The sequence below is a fragment of the Canis lupus genome, chromosome 24, assembly GCF_048164855.1.
Source record: "Canis lupus baileyi chromosome 24, mCanLup2.hap1, whole genome shotgun sequence".
In the NCBI taxonomy this organism is placed as follows: Eukaryota; Metazoa; Chordata; class Mammalia; order Carnivora; family Canidae; genus Canis; species Canis lupus.
In genome coordinates this window covers 6,608,302-6,627,786 of record NC_132861.1, presented here as the reverse complement: position 1 = coordinate 6,627,786, position 19,485 = coordinate 6,608,302, and the positions used below count along the sequence as shown (strand labels likewise).

The window sequence follows — 19,485 nt, the reverse complement described above, 5'->3', positions numbered from 1 at the left end:
TGTTAGAGAAGGAACTGGGAACAATCAGAGCACTTCTGTAATATATGCTTTTAGAATCCTACCTATAGACAAGGAAGGAGAGCGTGCATATGCACTTCTGTGTCACATCTGAAGCACAGCATTATCAAGGCACACCTAGGCCAGAGTCAGTCTCCTTTAACCTTTCCATGCAAAACAAGATCCAATAGAAGTGATCTTGAAACTAATTTATAAGGTTGTCATTCTTCTGCTACTTAATACTTAGAAAGCTTTTAGAACTGACACATGAAGACTTAAAGCATTTAATTTTACCTCCATTGTCTTTATGTCAACATTGGTTACTCTTTACTAAAATATTTAAGACTGATTTTCTTAGGAATTATCTTGGGATAGTGATAACACCACAGCCAACAGTTGACATGCACTTACTATATAGTTATGCATTGTGCTAATAAGCATCTTCCATAGATTTTTTTCATTTTATCCTCACAACTTTATGATGAATTGCACTGATTTTATAGGTTGCATATCCTTTCATTTGTTACCTATTATTTCTCTCTAATAAGTAAGTAGGATATACTTTAAAAAAAGACCCAACAAACCATAGTGATTAATTAATCTTCTAAGTGCCCTCCACCTGTCCTAAATGCCCTGCCTTGTGGACAGGCATGTGATAGGGACAGAGGAGGCAAAGAAACGTATTGAGTAAGCCATTCTGTACCTTCAAAGACTTCAGTCCTATGTGAAACTGACATACCTATAAATATGCTAATAAATTTTGCTAATCAAAATTCAAGTGTGGCTCAACTTTAGTTTCTTTCCTCATAAGAACTAATCATGTTTATTCACCCTACGAAAATATAAAAAAGAACTACACTAAAGGATAGCCAGCAAAATATAAATCTTAACATTTACCTTTATTAATGCTTCATTACTTTGGGTTCCATTTTTTAGGCATGTACGTGGGAATTTTATGGTGATAGCAAGTTCACCTGATGATGCCATATAGTGCATAAAATTGCAGAGGGGAGGCTTCATCTGTTTAAGAGAACACCATTTTCACACATGTTAAAAGCACAAATTTTCATATTAAAAACATTCTTACCTACAAGAACAACCCAGAGCATAGGCACAAGAGAAAGGACTTACAATGAATTTGAAAGATTTTGCTTCATTTTTACACCCTACTTTTATTTTGACTTTTTGATTAAAAATTTTCAAACATAAATAGAAATACCAATAATAACAAATACCCATATACCTAGTACTTAGATGTTACAATTATTAATATTTTAGCTTGTATTGTTTTGTTGAGGTATTTTAAGGTAAATTAAAGATATATCATACTTTAGCCATAAATACTTTAGTATGAAAAGGCATTTTCCTAAATAACCAGAACACCATCATCACACCTAACAAGACTTACAGTTAACTCTTAATATTATCTAACATTGTACTTATAATCAAATTTTCCCAGTCATGTCCCATATGTCTTTAAAATTTGGTTTGATTAGCCAGGATTCAGTTAAGGACCTTACATTGCACTTGATTTTTATGCCTCTTTAGTGTCTTTTAGGCTAGAATGGCTTCCAATCAGCAACCCCCCCACACAATTTTTTTCATAATATTGTCTCACTGAAGAGATGTTCCAGTTACCCTATAGATATCTTACCTTCGGGATTCATCTTGTTTTCCTCATGTTGTCATTAACTTGTTTTAACTAGTGAAGTTTTGGTACATGGTGATTCAAATATCAGTGACAGTTAATAACAGGAATTTGTATTTGGAGATATATGGTCTATATCGTTTGCTAACTAAAATATAAAGTTACCATAATTTGATTAAAATTCATACTAATTTAGGGGCACTTGGTTGGCTCATTTGGTTAAGGGTTGGACTCTTGATTCCCCCTCAGGTCATGATCTCAGGGCCTTGAGATCAAACCCCACTGAGTGCGGATACCAACTGAGATTCTCCCCCTTTCCCTCTGTCCCTCGCCACTCACACATACTCTTTTACTCTAAAAAAAAAAAAAAAAAAAAAAAAATTAAATTTATAAAAGTTTAAATGTTCATATTTGAAAGATTTTTCTGGGTCATATAATTGAAAAAACCTCTAACATTCTATATACAGGATAAATCAAATTCTTAACCAAATAGTAAAAAGTTGTTAGGGAAGACTAAAAATCTCCATTATTCTCACTCCCTAGAGGCAACTATCATTGTAGTGTTATGTATCTTCCGCAAAATTTTTTCTCTGAGTATTTAACAAAAGTATATTACTATGTACTATAGGACTTTTAGAAAGACATTGATAATGCTATGATGCTGATAATCCTATGATGCAAATGGCTTTTTTTCAACCCTAGTACTCAGAATAATAATTTAATATTACCTGTAATCCATTTTCCACAAAACTATTGGAATCACCATCTTAAAGCCTAACTCAGATATTGTTTATCTCTTGCTCAAAAGCATTCAGTTACTCTCCTCTTCCCTTACCACAAAATATGTTTCATTTTCCTGATCTGCAAAGTCATATGATACGCCTCTACCTATTTTGTCATGTTATCTCTTCTTCTCACCTACTATGCTTCAGTCACACTCTCTTTCTGTTCTTTGAGCATGTCAGTCAGACCTCCTTAGAGTGTTTGTACTAATTCTTACTCTGTCTTGAATTCTCTCATTTCTAAATTGCATGTGATTGACTCCTCTGGTCATTCACATCTCTGCTTAGAGATTCTTCTTGAGAGATGCCTCCCCTATCACCCAGATGCTACTATCCTGTTATTCTAATTGTCAGTAGAGCACTTATCTTTGGTATTTTATCATTTACCTAATTGTTTATTTAGATTCCATCTGTCTCTGCCTCTAAAGACACACACACGTACACACACACACACACACAAATGCAAGCATCATGAGAACAGCAACCTCATTTATTTTATGGTAGAGTCTAGAATAATTTCTGACACATAGTAGGCACTTAATAACTGACTGAATTTACCTCGGAATTTTTTTCAAATCATCCTTTTGGATTAGATGGATATTATGCAGCAGTGTGGGTATATCATCATTTATTTGACTAGTACCTTATTGGATATTTAGACTACTTCTAGTTTGGGGGGGTTATTTTGTTTTGTGTTGCCACCTCACATAATCTTCAGAGAAATACAAATATCCTTATATCTGATTCTTTCCATATTATAAATTCCTCAAAGTGGAATGATTGGATCAAAAGGAAGTGCATATTTTAAAAAATATTGCCAGTTTGCCCCATGAGAAATTTATACCAATTTATATTCCTACCAACAGTATTATGACATATCATGTTTTGCTATACCCTGGCCAACACTGAATATTGTGAAACTTAATTTTTTACAATCTAATGAATAAAAATATTTTTTATTTGACATTTTAAAACTGCCACTGTACTTCTGACTTTTGACTATAAGGAACAGAAAATCAACTTAAACTGGCTATAATTTAAAATATAAAATTTTTATTGACCCATATAACTAAGGAATCAGGGATTGATTTTAGGAAAACTGGATTTGAGGGCTCACCAGTGTCATAGGATACTAGATCTCTGGTATTTTTCCTCATGGTTTCATTTTCAGGCTTCTTCCCTATGTTATAGCATTGATGTCTTTGTAATAACCCCACTAGAAGAAGACAAACCTTCTTTCAAGGTTTTAGGGGAGGTTCATTGGAATAACTTAAATCATCTGCCCATTTTTGTACCAATCTTAGTACTCATATGGATAGAATATGACGATTGCCAGGTGTGGATCACATGCCCACCCAGGGGATCAAGTAATGGAGTCAGCCTGCCTGAACCAGGTATACCAAAAGTAGGGAAGGAGTGGTTTATAAAAGAAAAGGAGTAATGTATGCTGAGCAGAAAAAGAATAGATATCCATTATATTGTATGAACTGGTGCTGTTTTTCCTACATGTACTGAAAATTTGCATCTGTAAATCGCCTGTTCATCTCATTTGGTCACTTATTCAACTAGATTATTCATTAGTTTCTTAATGACCTGAAAAGCTCACTTTTTAAGGAAAAAATCATATGTGCTATAAATATTTCTCACTTTATTTGTCTTTTGATTTTGCCTGAAATTTTTGTGTTTAAGTTTCCATACAGAAATTTGAATGTTATATGATCAGTGACACCTGGGTGGCTCAGTCGGTTAAGTGTCCAGCTCTTGATTTTCGCTCAGATCATGATCTCAGGCTTGTGAGATCAAGCCCCATGGCAGGGTCAGCACTCAATGGGGTGCCTGCTTGAGAGTCTCTCTCTCTTCCTTCTACCCACTAAGTAAATAAATAAATAAATAAATAAATAAATAAATAAATAAATAAATGAATAGGGGCACCTGGGTGGCTCAGTGGCTGAGCGTCTGCCTTTGGCTCAGGTTGTGATCCTGGGGTCCTGGGATCGAGTCCCACATCAGGCTCCCCGCAGGGAGCCTGTTTCTCCCTCAGTCTATGTCTGCCTCTGTCTCTCATTAATTAATTAATTAATTAATTAATTAATTAAAATCTTTGAATGAATGAATGTTATATGTCAGCCTTCATTCATTCACATTTATTATGTACCTACAAAGAGCCAAGTAGTGTATCAAGAGCTGTGAACACAGAAGTGAGTAAAAGCCATTTCCTTAAAGGACTAGCCTATTTGGTAAAAAGAGTTACAGTATTTGCCGATTACCAGAGAGTGTCATGTACGCCTTCATAGATGAAATTTAAGCTACTTCTGGAAGAATGCATTGAAATTCCCTGGCCAGATAAGAAGAGAGGCAGGGAATTGCCTTGAGCACAGAAGCACTTGTACGTATGATTTCTATATTGTCATCACCGAGAATTTTGAGGATGATGATATGTAGCTCATAACTGAAAAAAAATTAAAAGACAAGAATTCTTGAAGGCTCTTCTCAGGATTCCCAAGCCCTTGGTTATTATAATGAAAAATAACAAGATAACTTCAATATATTAGAAGCTCATATGTGTTGAGAGCATTGAGATAACGAAAGCAAGCCAAATAGATTAACTGTATCCCGCATCCATCTCAGTCTACCACAGAGCTTTAGCTGGTTCTGTAAAATGTATAGTGTTCAACTAGCAATAGAATCTTGATTGGACTTTTCTTCATTATGAAGAAAAAGTGAGGGAGTTAGACTTGTAGGCCTGTAGGGAGCATTCCATTTTGAAGATCTATGATGGTTTAGGAATTAAGTAGGCAGTTATAGAAGAAAAACGTGATGACAAGATCAGAATTTCACATTTAGCCGTGAAGTGGTAACACAATGCTGTGGAAAGAGTAGAGACCCAACCTCTTTCCTCATCATGAAATTCAGGATGAATGCCTTGCCCACCTCAGAGACTTATGAAAATCAATCTAGAAAATGGATGTGAAAACAATGTCTTATATAAATATATAGCACCATTAGCATTTGCAGAAGAGAACACTAGCAATAGTGAGCTCACAAACATTTTACATACACAAATAGAATCCTAAAGCCATGAAAATAATGAGCATTTTCAAATTTTTTGAAATACCAGAATTCAGTATCATTATTACTTTCATTGGACCTCTTGATGCCTCTTGAAAACCTTTTTTATTCTTAAAAATGTTAATCTGTTTTAATGACATTAACTGCCTCAAGTCAATCCACATTTATTTTTTATTTATTTATTCAAACTAATCCATATATATGCCCAGACTTTCACATTCTCTAAAGTTTTTCTAATGCCTCATAAGGGACCATTTACCCAATTAGTATTTTTTTATTTAAATTATCTTTGTTCTTCATTTTCACCTCTTTTATTTAATTTATACACCTATTCCATAAAATGCTCTTGATAAAATTTGTAGGGTTTCATACAACAGAAAGGTATTAGTAGATCATAGATCAAGGCTGAGAGAATAGGAAAGGAAAGAAAATAGGAAAATGTAACCAAAGAAAAAGCTCACACTCAGAAATACATACCATATGGATTCTAACCAGAACTTTTGAAGAAGTACTCGTTCTATTGCCTATTAATAGTTATGAAAACAAAAAGAAGGATGAAGTTCTAGTAAAAAATAAATAAATAAAAGGTAAACATTGGAGTGAACAAGATTAACCAATTCTATTTATAATAATATTTCTGAGAGCCTTAAATGATGTAAATTTCCATGAGTATCTGTCAGGATACTCCATATAATAAAGTCACAGGTGGTTTGTGTGTGTGTGTTTGTGTGTGTGTGTGTGTGTTTTAAGGAAAACAAAGCTTTTTGTGGTATTTAAGATGGAGACAAATTTCCCTCTCTAATATTCAAACAGGGGAAATTGAGTGATAGAGAAAATCCTCAACACCGTTTCTTCAATAAATTCAGTGATTTTATGTAGATGTAATAATGTTACATGTATGATTTTCCACCAATTTAAATTGAAAATAGTTCTTTTTTGCAAGCTATGTAAGCTTTATAGAAGTTTTAGAGACTAAATTATAATAATAAAGTGCTAGCAAAGTGAAGTTTTTAATTTTTGCATTGTTATCTGCATCATTTCCACTTGCCTGTTAGTGTCAAGTTGTGGCATGCAAACAGACAAGAACAAAATCATAATACGTCTAATAGCAAGTTCTAAACTTCAGTTAAGCTTTTTCATGTGGGAGGGCACCAGGGTGGCTCAGTGGTTGAGCATCTGTCTTTGGCTTAGATCATGATTCTGGGGTCCTGGGATCAAGTCCTGCATCAGGCTCCTTGCAGGAAGCCTCCTTCTCCCTCTGCCTACGTCTCTGCCTCTCTCTGTGTGTCTCTCATGAATAAGTAGATAAATAAAATCTTTAAAATAATTAAAAAATAAAAATAAATTGTTTCATATGGAAACCCTTAAAAGCATAGAAATGGATGTTCCTAAAAGCCTACTACTGTTTGAGAGAAAAGGAAGCTGGTAATAATTATTATCATAATTATGGTAAATATTAAAAAAGATTACAAAATAAACTTACACATTTCATTAAGTGGAGTTTTACTTTTTCACCAGAATTCCTACCATATTTGTTTGCTAAATCTAAATGGCTTTGACATTGCATTATTTGCTCAAAATTTAAAAGGATAACAAATATAGCCATATCAGTTAATACATGAGGTAAGTAGATCGTTATAGGCAGGTAGATGATAGATGGACAAGTAGATAGATAATATATGTTTAGATCCCTAAGAAAATACGTCATCTGTAATGAAATTTTTGTTTTCAAGACATTTTCAAGCATTTTTTCTTCAGATGACTTACTGCTTCTTGATTACTAGAGCAAAATAAAAGAAAAATAAGTAGTACAAACTAGATCATATACATTTTATTTAAAAAATTCATTTCTAAATTCATGAGATAAAAATTCAAAATTGGAAATGCATTTTAAGAAGTTACTAATGAAAACATATACACACTTTAATACTGTGCAACTGTTTCCTACAAAGTATTATTCTATCAAACATTCCAATAAAATGACTTTGATGAAACATGATTAAAATTAAATGGTAGATATTTATTTTATCCCTTTTCCAGTAGTTGGGGAGAAGGCTGGAAAAGATTAGAGGAAGGGCCTTATTCCTTTCTCAAGAATGTTTTGTGAGGTCTTGTAGAACAAACAAAATCTCAGATAAGGTCAATCCTTACAGATTGTGGGATCCCTGGGTGGCGCAGCGGTTTAGCGCCTGTCTTTGGCCCAGGGCGCCATCCTGGAGACCCTGGATTGAATCCCACGTCGGGCTCCCGGAGCATGGAGCCTGCTTCTCCCTCTGCCTGTGTCTCTGCCTCTCTCTCTCTCTGTGTGTGACTATCATAAATAAAAAAAATATAAATAAATAAAAAAAAATCCTTACAGATTGTGCAGACACTTTATGCATGTGAAAGAGCATTAGCATATTCAAGAGAGAACAAAGTATTAAGCATTTTAAATGCTTTCAAAAAATAGTCTTTTAATATTGACGTAGAAAAACAGATAGATGTCTGTACATATAGAAAAGTATAGAATGTGTTGTCCATCTTTTTTTTTTATGTTGGCCATTTTAAATGAAAAAATAGTTCAGTAACAGTTCACATTCATTCCACTATAGTAAGTATCCTTTTACCAAAAAATTAATTGTGTATTTATTTTTAATATTATTAATGTTTTATGTGACATCTAATGAAATTACATTGCCTTTTTATATCTATGTAAAAAAGATTGAAAGGTGAACAGTGAAACTTAACAGAATAAAATGTAAGCCTTAGAACATTTAAAAAATATATTTAAACCAAAGTTCTTAAAATTTTTTTTAAATTAAACTAATTTTTTTAAGTTTTAAAAAATAATTAAATTGTTTAGTCTTTGTTAAGTCATAATTAAGTTAAAGAATAATGAAATGAAAAATCCTTACAAACAATTTCAATATTAAGGATAAGAGCCTTTGCAAATAAGAGTTTATTATGGAAATTCTAATTCTAACTGCTGACATCATTGTGTTCTTTGAATTAGTCCCATGGGGCCAAAAGAAAAAAGCTTACAAGCAATTTATAAATGAATCTTTCCCTCTTGTGTAACATTATTTGTCCACTTGAAACACTGATTTTCTACTACTTCTCTTGTTAAAATTAAGCCCTGGGGGGAACTTCATAGTTAACTAGTTAATATTAAATTTTGTATAAAGGAGTTCTGTATTATACTTAGTATTCATCTTTTGTTTTCTCTATAAATATTTGTATATATAGTATGCATTCTAAAACAAAATAATGTAGCTATTGGGTATCTTGAAAATGGACTCCATGTCCTATAAATCAAAATCAGACAGAAACTGAAGCTGAAAAGAGTTTGTTATTTGAAATCATGAGGTCTATATGCTAGAATTTCTTAATGATTAGGTGTGCTAAAAAAATAATGATTAGGTGTGCTAAGAAGTTTGAGGCAATGATCCAATTAATACATGCTTTGTTGAAAAAGAAATATGTATATATTGTATACATACATATATACACCACGTATGTGTGCTCCACCATAGGGATTAACATCATCATTGGGAGTGTGGTGGTACCGATAGGAAAGGTCTTAGTGGCCTTACAAAATGCTTTCTAGGGAATCTGAATTGTCTGGATTATTTTCACCAGCCTTAGGTTTGAAGTTTCACTTAATAAAAAAGCTGTATGCTCTGTTTGTATAATAACAGAATGGAACCAACATTCCAACAAGGTTTCCATATTTCCATACGGGTGATTCTTATCTTTCACACAGGGGGTGACCCTCTAGTAAAAGGTTTTTTCTAATATGGCCGTCACATGGTCAACTGCTTCACTTTCTCATTGAATTTCCTGTGATCAAGCCAAACGTTCATTATAGCTATACTTAAGTAGGCAGGAAAACGACATTAAAAGTCTTGGTTTTGCCTTGACAGTTTAAACTGGATCATTCCTAGTAATCCAGTTTACTGAAACTTTTAGTAAAATCCAGAAACTTCACATATATAAATCATCTTCCTGAGAGATTTTTAGCAGGTGTAAATGATCTGTAATTAATATTAAAATCAAATTTGATACAATATAATACAAAATAATTTATGCTCTATGGTTAAAATGCATTAATGGTAAATACTTCCAGGATAAAGAATTATAATATAGAATGTTTAGTATAACTGTATTAAGTGAAAAGCTTCTTTTCTGTTTTTATAGCCAATAGGCGCTTTGAACCCAAAGAGAGCTGTGTTTTACGCAGAGCGTTATGAGACATGGGAAGATGATCAAAGCCCCCCCTACCATTATAACACGCATTACTCAACAGCAACATCTACCTTATCCTGGCTTGTTCGAATTGTAAGTATCTTCATTACATTACTATACTTGTTATTTGTTTTCAACATAGATTAGAGGCCAGTGAAGTATAAACAAGAGATTACAAACTAGCAAAAACCTGAACTTTTTTTTTTAATGATTTTTCTCATTTACGAAATTGCATTGGGAAGATAGATTATTATGAGCTTCTTAAACCTAAACCAGTTATAAAAGGAACCAGACTCCTGGAGTGCATTCTTAAAGTACACTGTTTCTTTTGTTCACGGATGGCCACAAGCTGGCACTCTCCCCTGGCCCTCTCAAGCTTGCATCTTGGGCAATATACTCTAAGAACAGTTTCTAAACATTTTGAAGACTTCTTTCTGTTACTCTCTCTCTCTCTCCTAACATATTCAAGTCTCTCTGATCTTTCAGATACATCTATCCATCCATACGTGTACACACACACATATGCACACATATGCATGCATGCACATGTGTGCATGCACGTGCGCACACACACAAACATGCATGCACACATATACACACAAACATGCTTGCACACACAAACACACACACACACATTCCTTGCCGCCCCGACCAGCCCTGCAGTTACTTCCCAGTTTTCTCCCTTCATAGTCACATGTAAGCACAGCCTCCATGAAACTGCACTGTGCTGTGCTAGTCTCTGCTATCTCACCTCCCATTCGATCTTTAGCCTGGCTGATTTAGGTTCCATACCCATCCCTTTATTGAATTTTTTTTTTTAATATTGAATTTTTTTTTCAGAGTCACAAATTTCCCATTTCTTACCATGATGTATCTGAAGCACTTGGTACCATTGCTCACTTTCTCCTTCTTGAAATGCTCCCTTCCCATAGCTCCTCAGACAATATCCTCCCTTGGCTTACCTCTATCATCCTAATTGCCCTGGCCGGTTTCATGCTCAGATTTTTTTTTTTCTCAATGTTTGTGTTCCCCAGGTTTTTCTGTATACTTTATCTGAGCACTGCCATTCAATTATAAGCTAATGACTTCCAGCTTCTGTCTTCATTTTTCTTGGTCTCCCAACCTTTATCTCTGAGTGCCTACTGGATATTTCTACTTGAACAGCTCATAATATCACGTACACCATTTCCAAAAATTAATTCCTCATCTCCCTTACAAGCCTATTGTGGTTCTTCCTGTGTTTCCTATCTAAGTAAATGGTATGATCACTCACCCAGTTACCTGATAGAGATATTTTCTCTATTTTCCTAGCCCGTTACATCCAATCAGACTTCACATCACCTGGGTTCTACCAACTGAGTATCTCTGCAATCTGTCTCCTTGCTCTATTAACTCTGGCATTTCCTTAGTTTAGGTTTCCATTATTTCTCTTCTAGATTATTGCAGAAGCCTTTGACAAATCATCTTGCCTTTAGTCCTGCCTTCTTCAATTGAGTCTAGTCAAGAGCAGGTACTGGACTCAGATGGTCTCTCTTTTTTTTTTTTTTTTTTTTTTTTACTATAAGCAACTGAGGAGGATTATAAAATTCTAAACCGAATCTGTAAATCAATATAATCAACAGTGTCTTCTCCCCTTACCAAAATCTACCTCAGGCCACTCTGTTTTCATGAGGCTGATTTGCCTCAGAAACACATTGGTAGAGAGTTCATAAAAATGTGTGTACATTGGGATCCCTGGGTGGCGCAGCGGTTTAGCGCCTGCCTTTGGCCCAGGGCGCGATCCTGGAGACCCGGGATCGAATCCCACGTCGGGCTCCCGGTGCATGGAGCCTGCTTCTCCCTCTGCCTGTGTCTCTGCCTCTCTCTCTCTCTCTCTCTCTCTCTGTGACTATCATAAATAAATAAATAAATAAATAAATAAATAAATAAATAAATAAATAAATATGTGTACATGGGACCTCATCTTATATTTTCAGATATTTTTCCCTCTGCTTTAGTTTAGAAGTCTTTCTCAAATATTCTGTTATGATGAGAAGAGAAAAATTGAACTTACCAGAAATACAGTGAGTATATTTTAAGTAACTTGTAAATCACATAGGTAATATGCTACAATTGCTCTTATTACAAAAAAGATTTGTCAAAATTAGGATTCAGTTTAACCAAACAAATTTTATATTTTTATAATCTTAAAGGAGTTTAAGTAATTCTAAAAAGTTTAGATCTAACTAGCCTATGAGAAAATAAACCCAAATCTTATTTTAAAAATAAACTCTGGAATTATAAACTAAAGAAAAATACATAAAACTTTCTCTTTTAGACCAAAGTTATTAGTCTAATTTGTCCAAAGATTCACCTTAATTTCATGAACTTGAATTCTTTTTTAAAATTGTTCCTGAAATAAATAAATAAATAAATAAATAAATAAATAAATAAATAAGTAATAAATTTGTTCCTGAGCTAATAGTTTCTTAAGAAATATTTTTTGAACTCTAGCACTTTTAAAGAATAATTTCTATCTATTTTCTGTTCATTTTTGAAGAATATGATTTAAATAGGTGCCCCGTTACCCCTATAAACCAATCAGAACAGAGCACTTTAGTTTATGGGTAGTAATAATTTTTTAATACTCTCCAGATATAGGAAAATACTTCACACTCATGCAAGAGTTAAGGGTTTTTCTAAATTACAGACACACAGATATGTTGAGACTTATAGCTTCTATCCTGTAATTTCAGCCATAGGTCAAAACAAAACACAGAAACACAAAAAATTACCAGTTAAGATCTCAAGAAGCTGGTGTCCTTTACAATAGACACAAAAGATGTTCATATTTGATTTGAGCTCACAAATAGGCAGACTAAAAAACAAAAAGACTAAGAAATTCTCTGATCACCAAATGGTGAGACCATAAAACCAAGTTCTCAGTCATTACCACCACCAATGGGAAATGACTGATGAGCAGTGCATGTTATAAATGTTATAACAAAAAAAATCAGCAAAGAGAGTTAAAAATAAATACAGAAATAAATGCATTAGTAAAGTTCAAGTTATGTTTGCTGCTCAGAATCCACTCTACAGGACAACAAAAGACATACCCAGGCTTAAGCAGCCCATGAGATATACTTCCTAAGCAGCACGGTCTATTTGGCTTCATACAGATCACTCTCAAAGGGACTTCCAAAACTGTTAGGGAAGGAAGTTTTTAGAAAGCATTGAAGCCAGAGATATTCATCCCGGGAGGCCTTTTCACATCACCTTGGGTTCCATCAAGGACAATCATTGCTGTAGTAAGCCACTGCCATGGGGAGGGTAAAGCACTCTCTTGGGTATTTTGGGGATTAAAAAAATGTTTAAAGGTCAGAAATCATTTTAGAAAGAACATTATCATAAAACTGGTTTGAGAGTTGAGAGTATCTAGGAAATAGTATTCTAAATTATATAATATATATATACCAATTGGCATAATATATATATACCAATATATTGGTATTCAGTAGTTTATGTGTAATCAGATTAGTCTGAAGTCAGATTTATGACTTGTTTATGTGAGTCCATAAAAATACTTGCTATTGGGGCACCTGGGCGGCTTATTTGGTTAAGCGTCTGACTCTTGGTTTTGGTTTGGGTCATTATCTCAGGGTCCTGGAATTGAGCCTTCAGGCTCCACACTCAGCAGGGAATCTGCTTGAGAATGATAGATAGATGATAGGTAGGTAGATAGATAGATAGATAGATAGATAGATAGATAGATAGATATTATATATATAATCAATAAATAGAAATAAATTGGGGTACCTGACTGGCTCAGTTAGTTAAGCCTCTGCCTTTGGCTCTGGTCATGATCCCAGGGTCCTGGGATCCAGCCCCATGTTGGGTTCCCTACTTGACGGGGAGCCTGTTTCTCCCTCTCCCTCTGCTGCTCCCCCTATTCATGCTCCCTCTCTCTCTCTCTGTCTCTTCCAATTTCTGTCTCTCTCTCTCATCTCTCTTAAATAAAAATTTTTTAAAAAAATTAAATATGTAAAAAAAATACTTGCTATCAACAGCTTGATTTAACTTAAAAATCTTGTAGTTTTTAAAAAAGATTTTATTTATTCATGAGAGGCATGAAGAGAGAGGAAGAGACACATGCAGAGGGAAAAGCAGGCTCATCACAGGAAGCCCAATGTGGGACTCTATCCCGGGTCTCCAGGATCATGCCCTGAGCCAAAGGCAGATGCTTAACTACTGAGCCACCCAGGCGTCCCCTAACTTAACAATCTTATATCCTTGATAAAGCTAAATACTTTCTCAAATCATAATTCATATTTAGTTGATTTACTATTCCAGTGAAATGGAGCGCACATTTGAATCTGCACAAGAGTATGGCAGAAATTATATACATGTTTATTCTATAAATCCCCTTTCAGTATTATCTGTCACAGGGCTGCACAACAGAAATATAATGCAAGCCACTTATATAATTTAAAATCTGTAGTAGCCACATTCAAGAATAAAAAGAAATAGGTGAAATTAATTTTAATAAACGTATTTGTTAACCCACTATATTCAAAATGTTATAATCTCAACATGTAACAAACATAAAAACTTCCAATGGTATATATCACTCTTTTCTGGTTCTAAGTCTTTGAAATCCAGAATGTGTTTTTATATTTATAGCACATTCAGTGTGAAGGAGCCATACTTCAGGTACTTAATAGTCACATGTGGCAAGTGGCTACTGTACTGGACAGAACAGATATATAGGATTGCTTTTATGCTTTTATAGGGACTCATTTAGCCAACACATCTTATGTTGTGCTGTTACAAATAGAAGTATCCCAGTCTAATAGCTTACTAAATGTTTAACCTAATGGTCCAGGGAATTGTGATTTTCTCACTCCCATCCCATGAAGTTTATGAAGTAGAAAATGCATTAAAATTCATGTCACCAAGAATTTATCCATAAAAACAAAATACAAAGTAATTATTTGCTCTTTACCTTTCAAGTCATTTGACCTGAAGTCATTAAACTCATTATTAGTTTCAATCATTATATGTAGTACAACAATGATAACAACTACTTTAAAATGCTAATCAGCTACATACTTCATTTTTTTAATTAAAAATATTATTTTAGACAAACTACCAGTGAAATCACTTGTCTGAGTTACAAGACTCTGAAAAGACTGGTTCCTTGATAGCTGCCATTGAACAAATGATGAATGAACTATTATAGTGGAGTTTGAAGTTTCTTCAGATATTGACTAGTATAAAAGACACATTTTACTTGGAATGTTTTTACTTTAAATCTTACCCTGAACATATAGCATATAACATACACACAGAAGTAATTAAATCTTACTTTCTAACCTTTACATCCCTCAGCAACCTATTCACCTGTATTCCACCTACCTCTTCAAAACTCATTTGTCAAACATTTAATCATAATCTTTAAGGAAGTTAAATAGGTTGTATAACAAAAGTTCATTTATAAATCAGTTGTTTGGAATTTGAGACTTGTAAAAGCATATTACGGATATCTTGGAAAGCCTCCCCAAGAGCCTATGTCTTTAAAAGTGTGTATTTGTAGTGAAAAAAATAGTAAAAACACTTTTGCAGGCATTGTAATTAAAGCAAAAGATAATGCTACTGAATAAAATAGTGTTGTTATATTTACCTCAAGTACTGATGCTTAATGACAGTGCAGACTTAGAGGAAGATGAAGCATTCTGTTTTTTATTTTTTTTATTGTTATGTAAGTTTCAGGTATACAGCTTTATAATATGACATATGTATTCACTACAAAGTGATTACCACTCCAGGTCCAGTTACCATTCATCACCATACAGATGACCTCTTCATTCACCTCACCCACTGCCCAAACCCCTTCTCCTCTGGTAGCTGCTAGTTTGTTCTTTGTATCTACAATTTGTTTTTGTTTTATTTTGTTTGTTCATTTGTTTTTGTTTTTGTTTTATATTCCATATGAGTGAAATCATGCAATATTTGTCTTTCTCCATGTGATTTATTTTGCTTTGTATATAATCCACTCAAAGTCCATCCAAAGTATCACAAATGGCAATATTTCATTCTTTTTTATAGCCAAGTGGTAATCCACTGTATAAATACACCACAACTTCTGTATCCATTCATCTATCACTGGATACTTAAGTTGTTTCCATATCTTGGTTATTGTAAATAATGCTATAATGAACAGATGGGTACATTTATCTTTTTCAAATTAGTCTTTCTTTGTTCTTTGAATACGTACCCAGAAATGGAAGAGCTGGGTTATATGGGGATTCTGTTCCTAATTTTTTGAGGAATCTCCATACAGATGAGTTTTTGATCAAAAACCTGTTTTATAATAGGTATATGGGTTAATTAACAGAGACTTTTTGATGATTCTGAAAGGTAGTTGTGGGTTCCTTCAAAACGAACTAGGGGTGGTGGAAGGGGAGGAGGGCGGGGGGTGGGGGTGAATGGGTGACGGGCACTGAGGGGGGCACTTGACGGGATGAGCACTGGGTGTTATTCTGTATGTTGGTAAATTGAACACCAATAAAAAATAAATTTATTTTTTTTTAAAAAAAGGAATGGGAGAAAATAAGCTTCTAGGGTTAGACAATTCACAATACAAATCATGGTTTCTCCATTTCCTAGAATGTAACCCTGATTTTCTCAGATGTGAAATAAGAATAGTTACACCTATTCTGAAGGATAATCACGAGGACTGAGTTAAGTGAAATAATACAGTGTTGAGCACAGAAACAGGTGCCCGGCAGCCTTAGTTCCCTGCCCTTTCATCTTTATTATGTTTTGTTATCAGTCCAAGATATACCCCTTTACTTTGGTAAAGTAAAATAGTGCTCCAAGCACCACCTGTTACCCATGAGTAGAGTTTGTTTAAAATGAAATGAAAGGAAGGCAAAGATAAAAAGTACAGCAGAGAGGGACTTAAGAAAAGATTTTTATGAGATTACTGAGCAAATACCAGAGAAGATAGAAGAAGAGGGGCAGGGGAATGGGGTTAGGATTGCCCAGGATAGAGTTCATTGGGCTGTAATCATCGGGAGGCAGGAAAGGTTGTTGGTGTCCTTGCAAGGGAATAAAGGCTATGGTGGAATTCAGTGTACGATTGTCCCATGCAGGCCTGGCTAGCTTGGGTTTCTTGTACTAAGACAAGGTTGGAAGATATGAAGTGACCTTAGGGCAGATGTAATTAGGAGAAGGAGGTCTGCCATCAGCTGTTCATATTGCAGGACCTATCAGGAAGCTTGTAAAGCCCGACAAATGCCAGCATTTGAATTTCTGAAATCTCTGCTTCATATTTTTTCATTTGTGCATCGTCCAAACTGAAAGCTTTTCTAGTATAATGATAAATTGTCTAATATGGCAATGTACATATTGAAAATGGTTCAATCAGCATATGCTAAGTAAAAAAATAGGAAAGTTCCTTAGACTTATTAATATAGTACTTAATCCTCTACGTTAGTTGGGCCTGAGATGAAAAAAAGAAAAAGCCTTCCACTGTGCCTTGAAGGTGATAAGGAAACACCTAGAAAAAAGGTAATCTCCACGGTAATCAGAGCTTGAAAGATCAATACTCACTTAGAAACAAATAGGTTATCAATTTCTGTTCGTACTCTACCTCCATCACAGCTGGAGGCCTTCAGGAATAATGAGAATATATGTCAGTAATTGTAGTATGTGACCCGAAAACAGTTGTTAATCAGATCTTTTTAAAAGCTACTTAAAACTGCAAAGTGTGGAATTCTTCAGTATTCTCTGCTGTTGGTTGCCACCAGTTTCATAAATTTCATGACCAGAAATAAAAGTAATTCTTTAATTTCGGATTTCTTTTTACTATGCCCATCTCTGCTATTTTGGGCATACCTTTGTTAAGGTTTGAAGACCAGGAAGGATTTTATAATTTAGGTCGAGATAGAGATAAACCAGCTTTTAGTGGCTGATGATAAAAAGTAAGGCTTTGCATGTATAAATGGGTCTTCACTCACATCTGTGTAATAGATTAAAAAATCATAGAGACAAGTGCAATCTTTCTAAATTAATCTCTGCCTATGACCTGCAGAGAGAGAGAGAGAGCAAGAGAGAGAGAGTGCAAAAGAAAACACGGGACATCGGTATCTGAGAATAATGAAGAAGCAGATTCTGCAGTTACAACTTTTTGGTCAAATGAGTAGTTAAGAACTGACAAAAGCTATTTTACTCTTACCCAGCTATACTTAATCTCCCAACAGTACTTGTATGTTTAGGTGCATTCAAGAAACATTTATTAAACACTAACTATGGGGGCACCTGGGTGGCTCTTTGGTTGAGTGTCTACCTTTGGCTCAGGTTGGATCCAGGGGTCCTGGGATCAAGTTCTGCATCAGGCTCCTCACAGGGAGCCTGCTTCTCCCTCTACCTGTCTCTTCCTCTGTGTGTGTGTGTGTGTGTGTGTGTGTGTGTGTGTGTGTCGTGAATAAATAAATGAAGTCTTTAAAAAATAAAAAATGAGAATAAACACTAACTATGAACCAAGCATGGGTACTTGGTGCTACGGATACAGAGATGGATGAGACCTAAGGCACTAGGGGTCTGGTCGGGTTGTCTGGTAGACTGCAGTCTAGTGTGAAACCCAGCAGTCAATAATTTACACAGTGCATAAAACTGTGAAGTGCATAAAACTATAAAGTGCATAAAACTGTAGTCATTTTTATAACTGTGTCAGGTGAGACACTTCAAGCTTTTCCATATTATTTAATTGTATTTAATTCCCATAATCATCCCCAAGATGGTGTCCTTCCCATTTAACATAGATGAAGGACCTGGAAGCAGGGACTTAACATAGCTACATAGGTAAGGTTAAATAACTTGTCTGAAAGAAGTTAATGGTTTGTCCCATCAAGATTCGAACTTATATCTGTTATATTTCATTCAGTTTGCCATTGCTACTTCTAGAATTTTTTATCCCCACTTTAACTGAGTGATAAATACCACATTAATTACCTAATGTTTAATAGTAAGCTAAAACTGTGCAAAGCAGATTAATTAGAGAAGGACATCTCAAAAAAATTTTCTTCCTAACTTAATCTCAGTGACGTCTATTTGTCTTTCATACCACCTAAAATCTTAAAACAGCAATATGGGACTTCGTGGATGCATCTCTGATTTTCAGGTGAATCCATAATACAGCCCTTCTCTAAATATTGTTTTATCATTCTTCATCCTATCTCTTTAATCATGGTTTCCTGTTGTCTGATACTGAACATGAAAAATTGGTGATCTGTTACAAACTTATAACATTGATGACATCCAGCCACACTAAATTTCAGAAAGAGACTGAGGAAGATGAATGGTTGTAGCTGTTGCCCAACAGCTGGCCCCTATGGCTCATGACAACAAAAAAGTTCAAAGGGACGAAGTCATGTTTCATAGATATAAAAGAATTAATAGGGATTATATATATTAAAGAAAACTAGCTTTTCAGAAAAATGTCCTGTAGATTTCTTAGCATTATTGAACCTAGGGGTGACATGTCATTCATTCTAGACCAATGAGAGAATTAAACCATGGAAAAGGAAATATATATTTGTCTGTGTTAGACTTGTGGTTAAGTAAGAAATCCTTGATGAGAATGAATGTTACTCAGAAGTAAATTTAATGATATCAGAAATAATGCCTCTCTCCCAACATAAAAAATACACAAAAAGCATTAAAATTCAATGCATTAGGATCGTGTAATAGTTATTCTAAGGTTTCCTGCTACGGGAACATGTA

The 19,485-nt window shown here is 34.5% G+C and overlaps 1 protein-coding gene across 11 annotated transcripts in view; it reads left to right on the top strand.

The window, feature by feature from the left end:
* The window catches only part of NBEA (neurobeachin), a 674,173-nt gene that overhangs the window by 572,652 nt on the left and 82,036 nt on the right, over positions 1-19,485 (top strand). For all 11 annotated transcript variants that reach the window (XM_072795453.1, XM_072795459.1, XM_072795454.1 and 8 more), the window contains one exon: positions 9,673-9,813. In XM_072795453.1, coding sequence (XP_072651554.1) covers positions 9,673-9,813 — 141 coding nt within the window. The remainder of the gene's footprint in view (positions 1-9,672; positions 9,814-19,485) is intronic.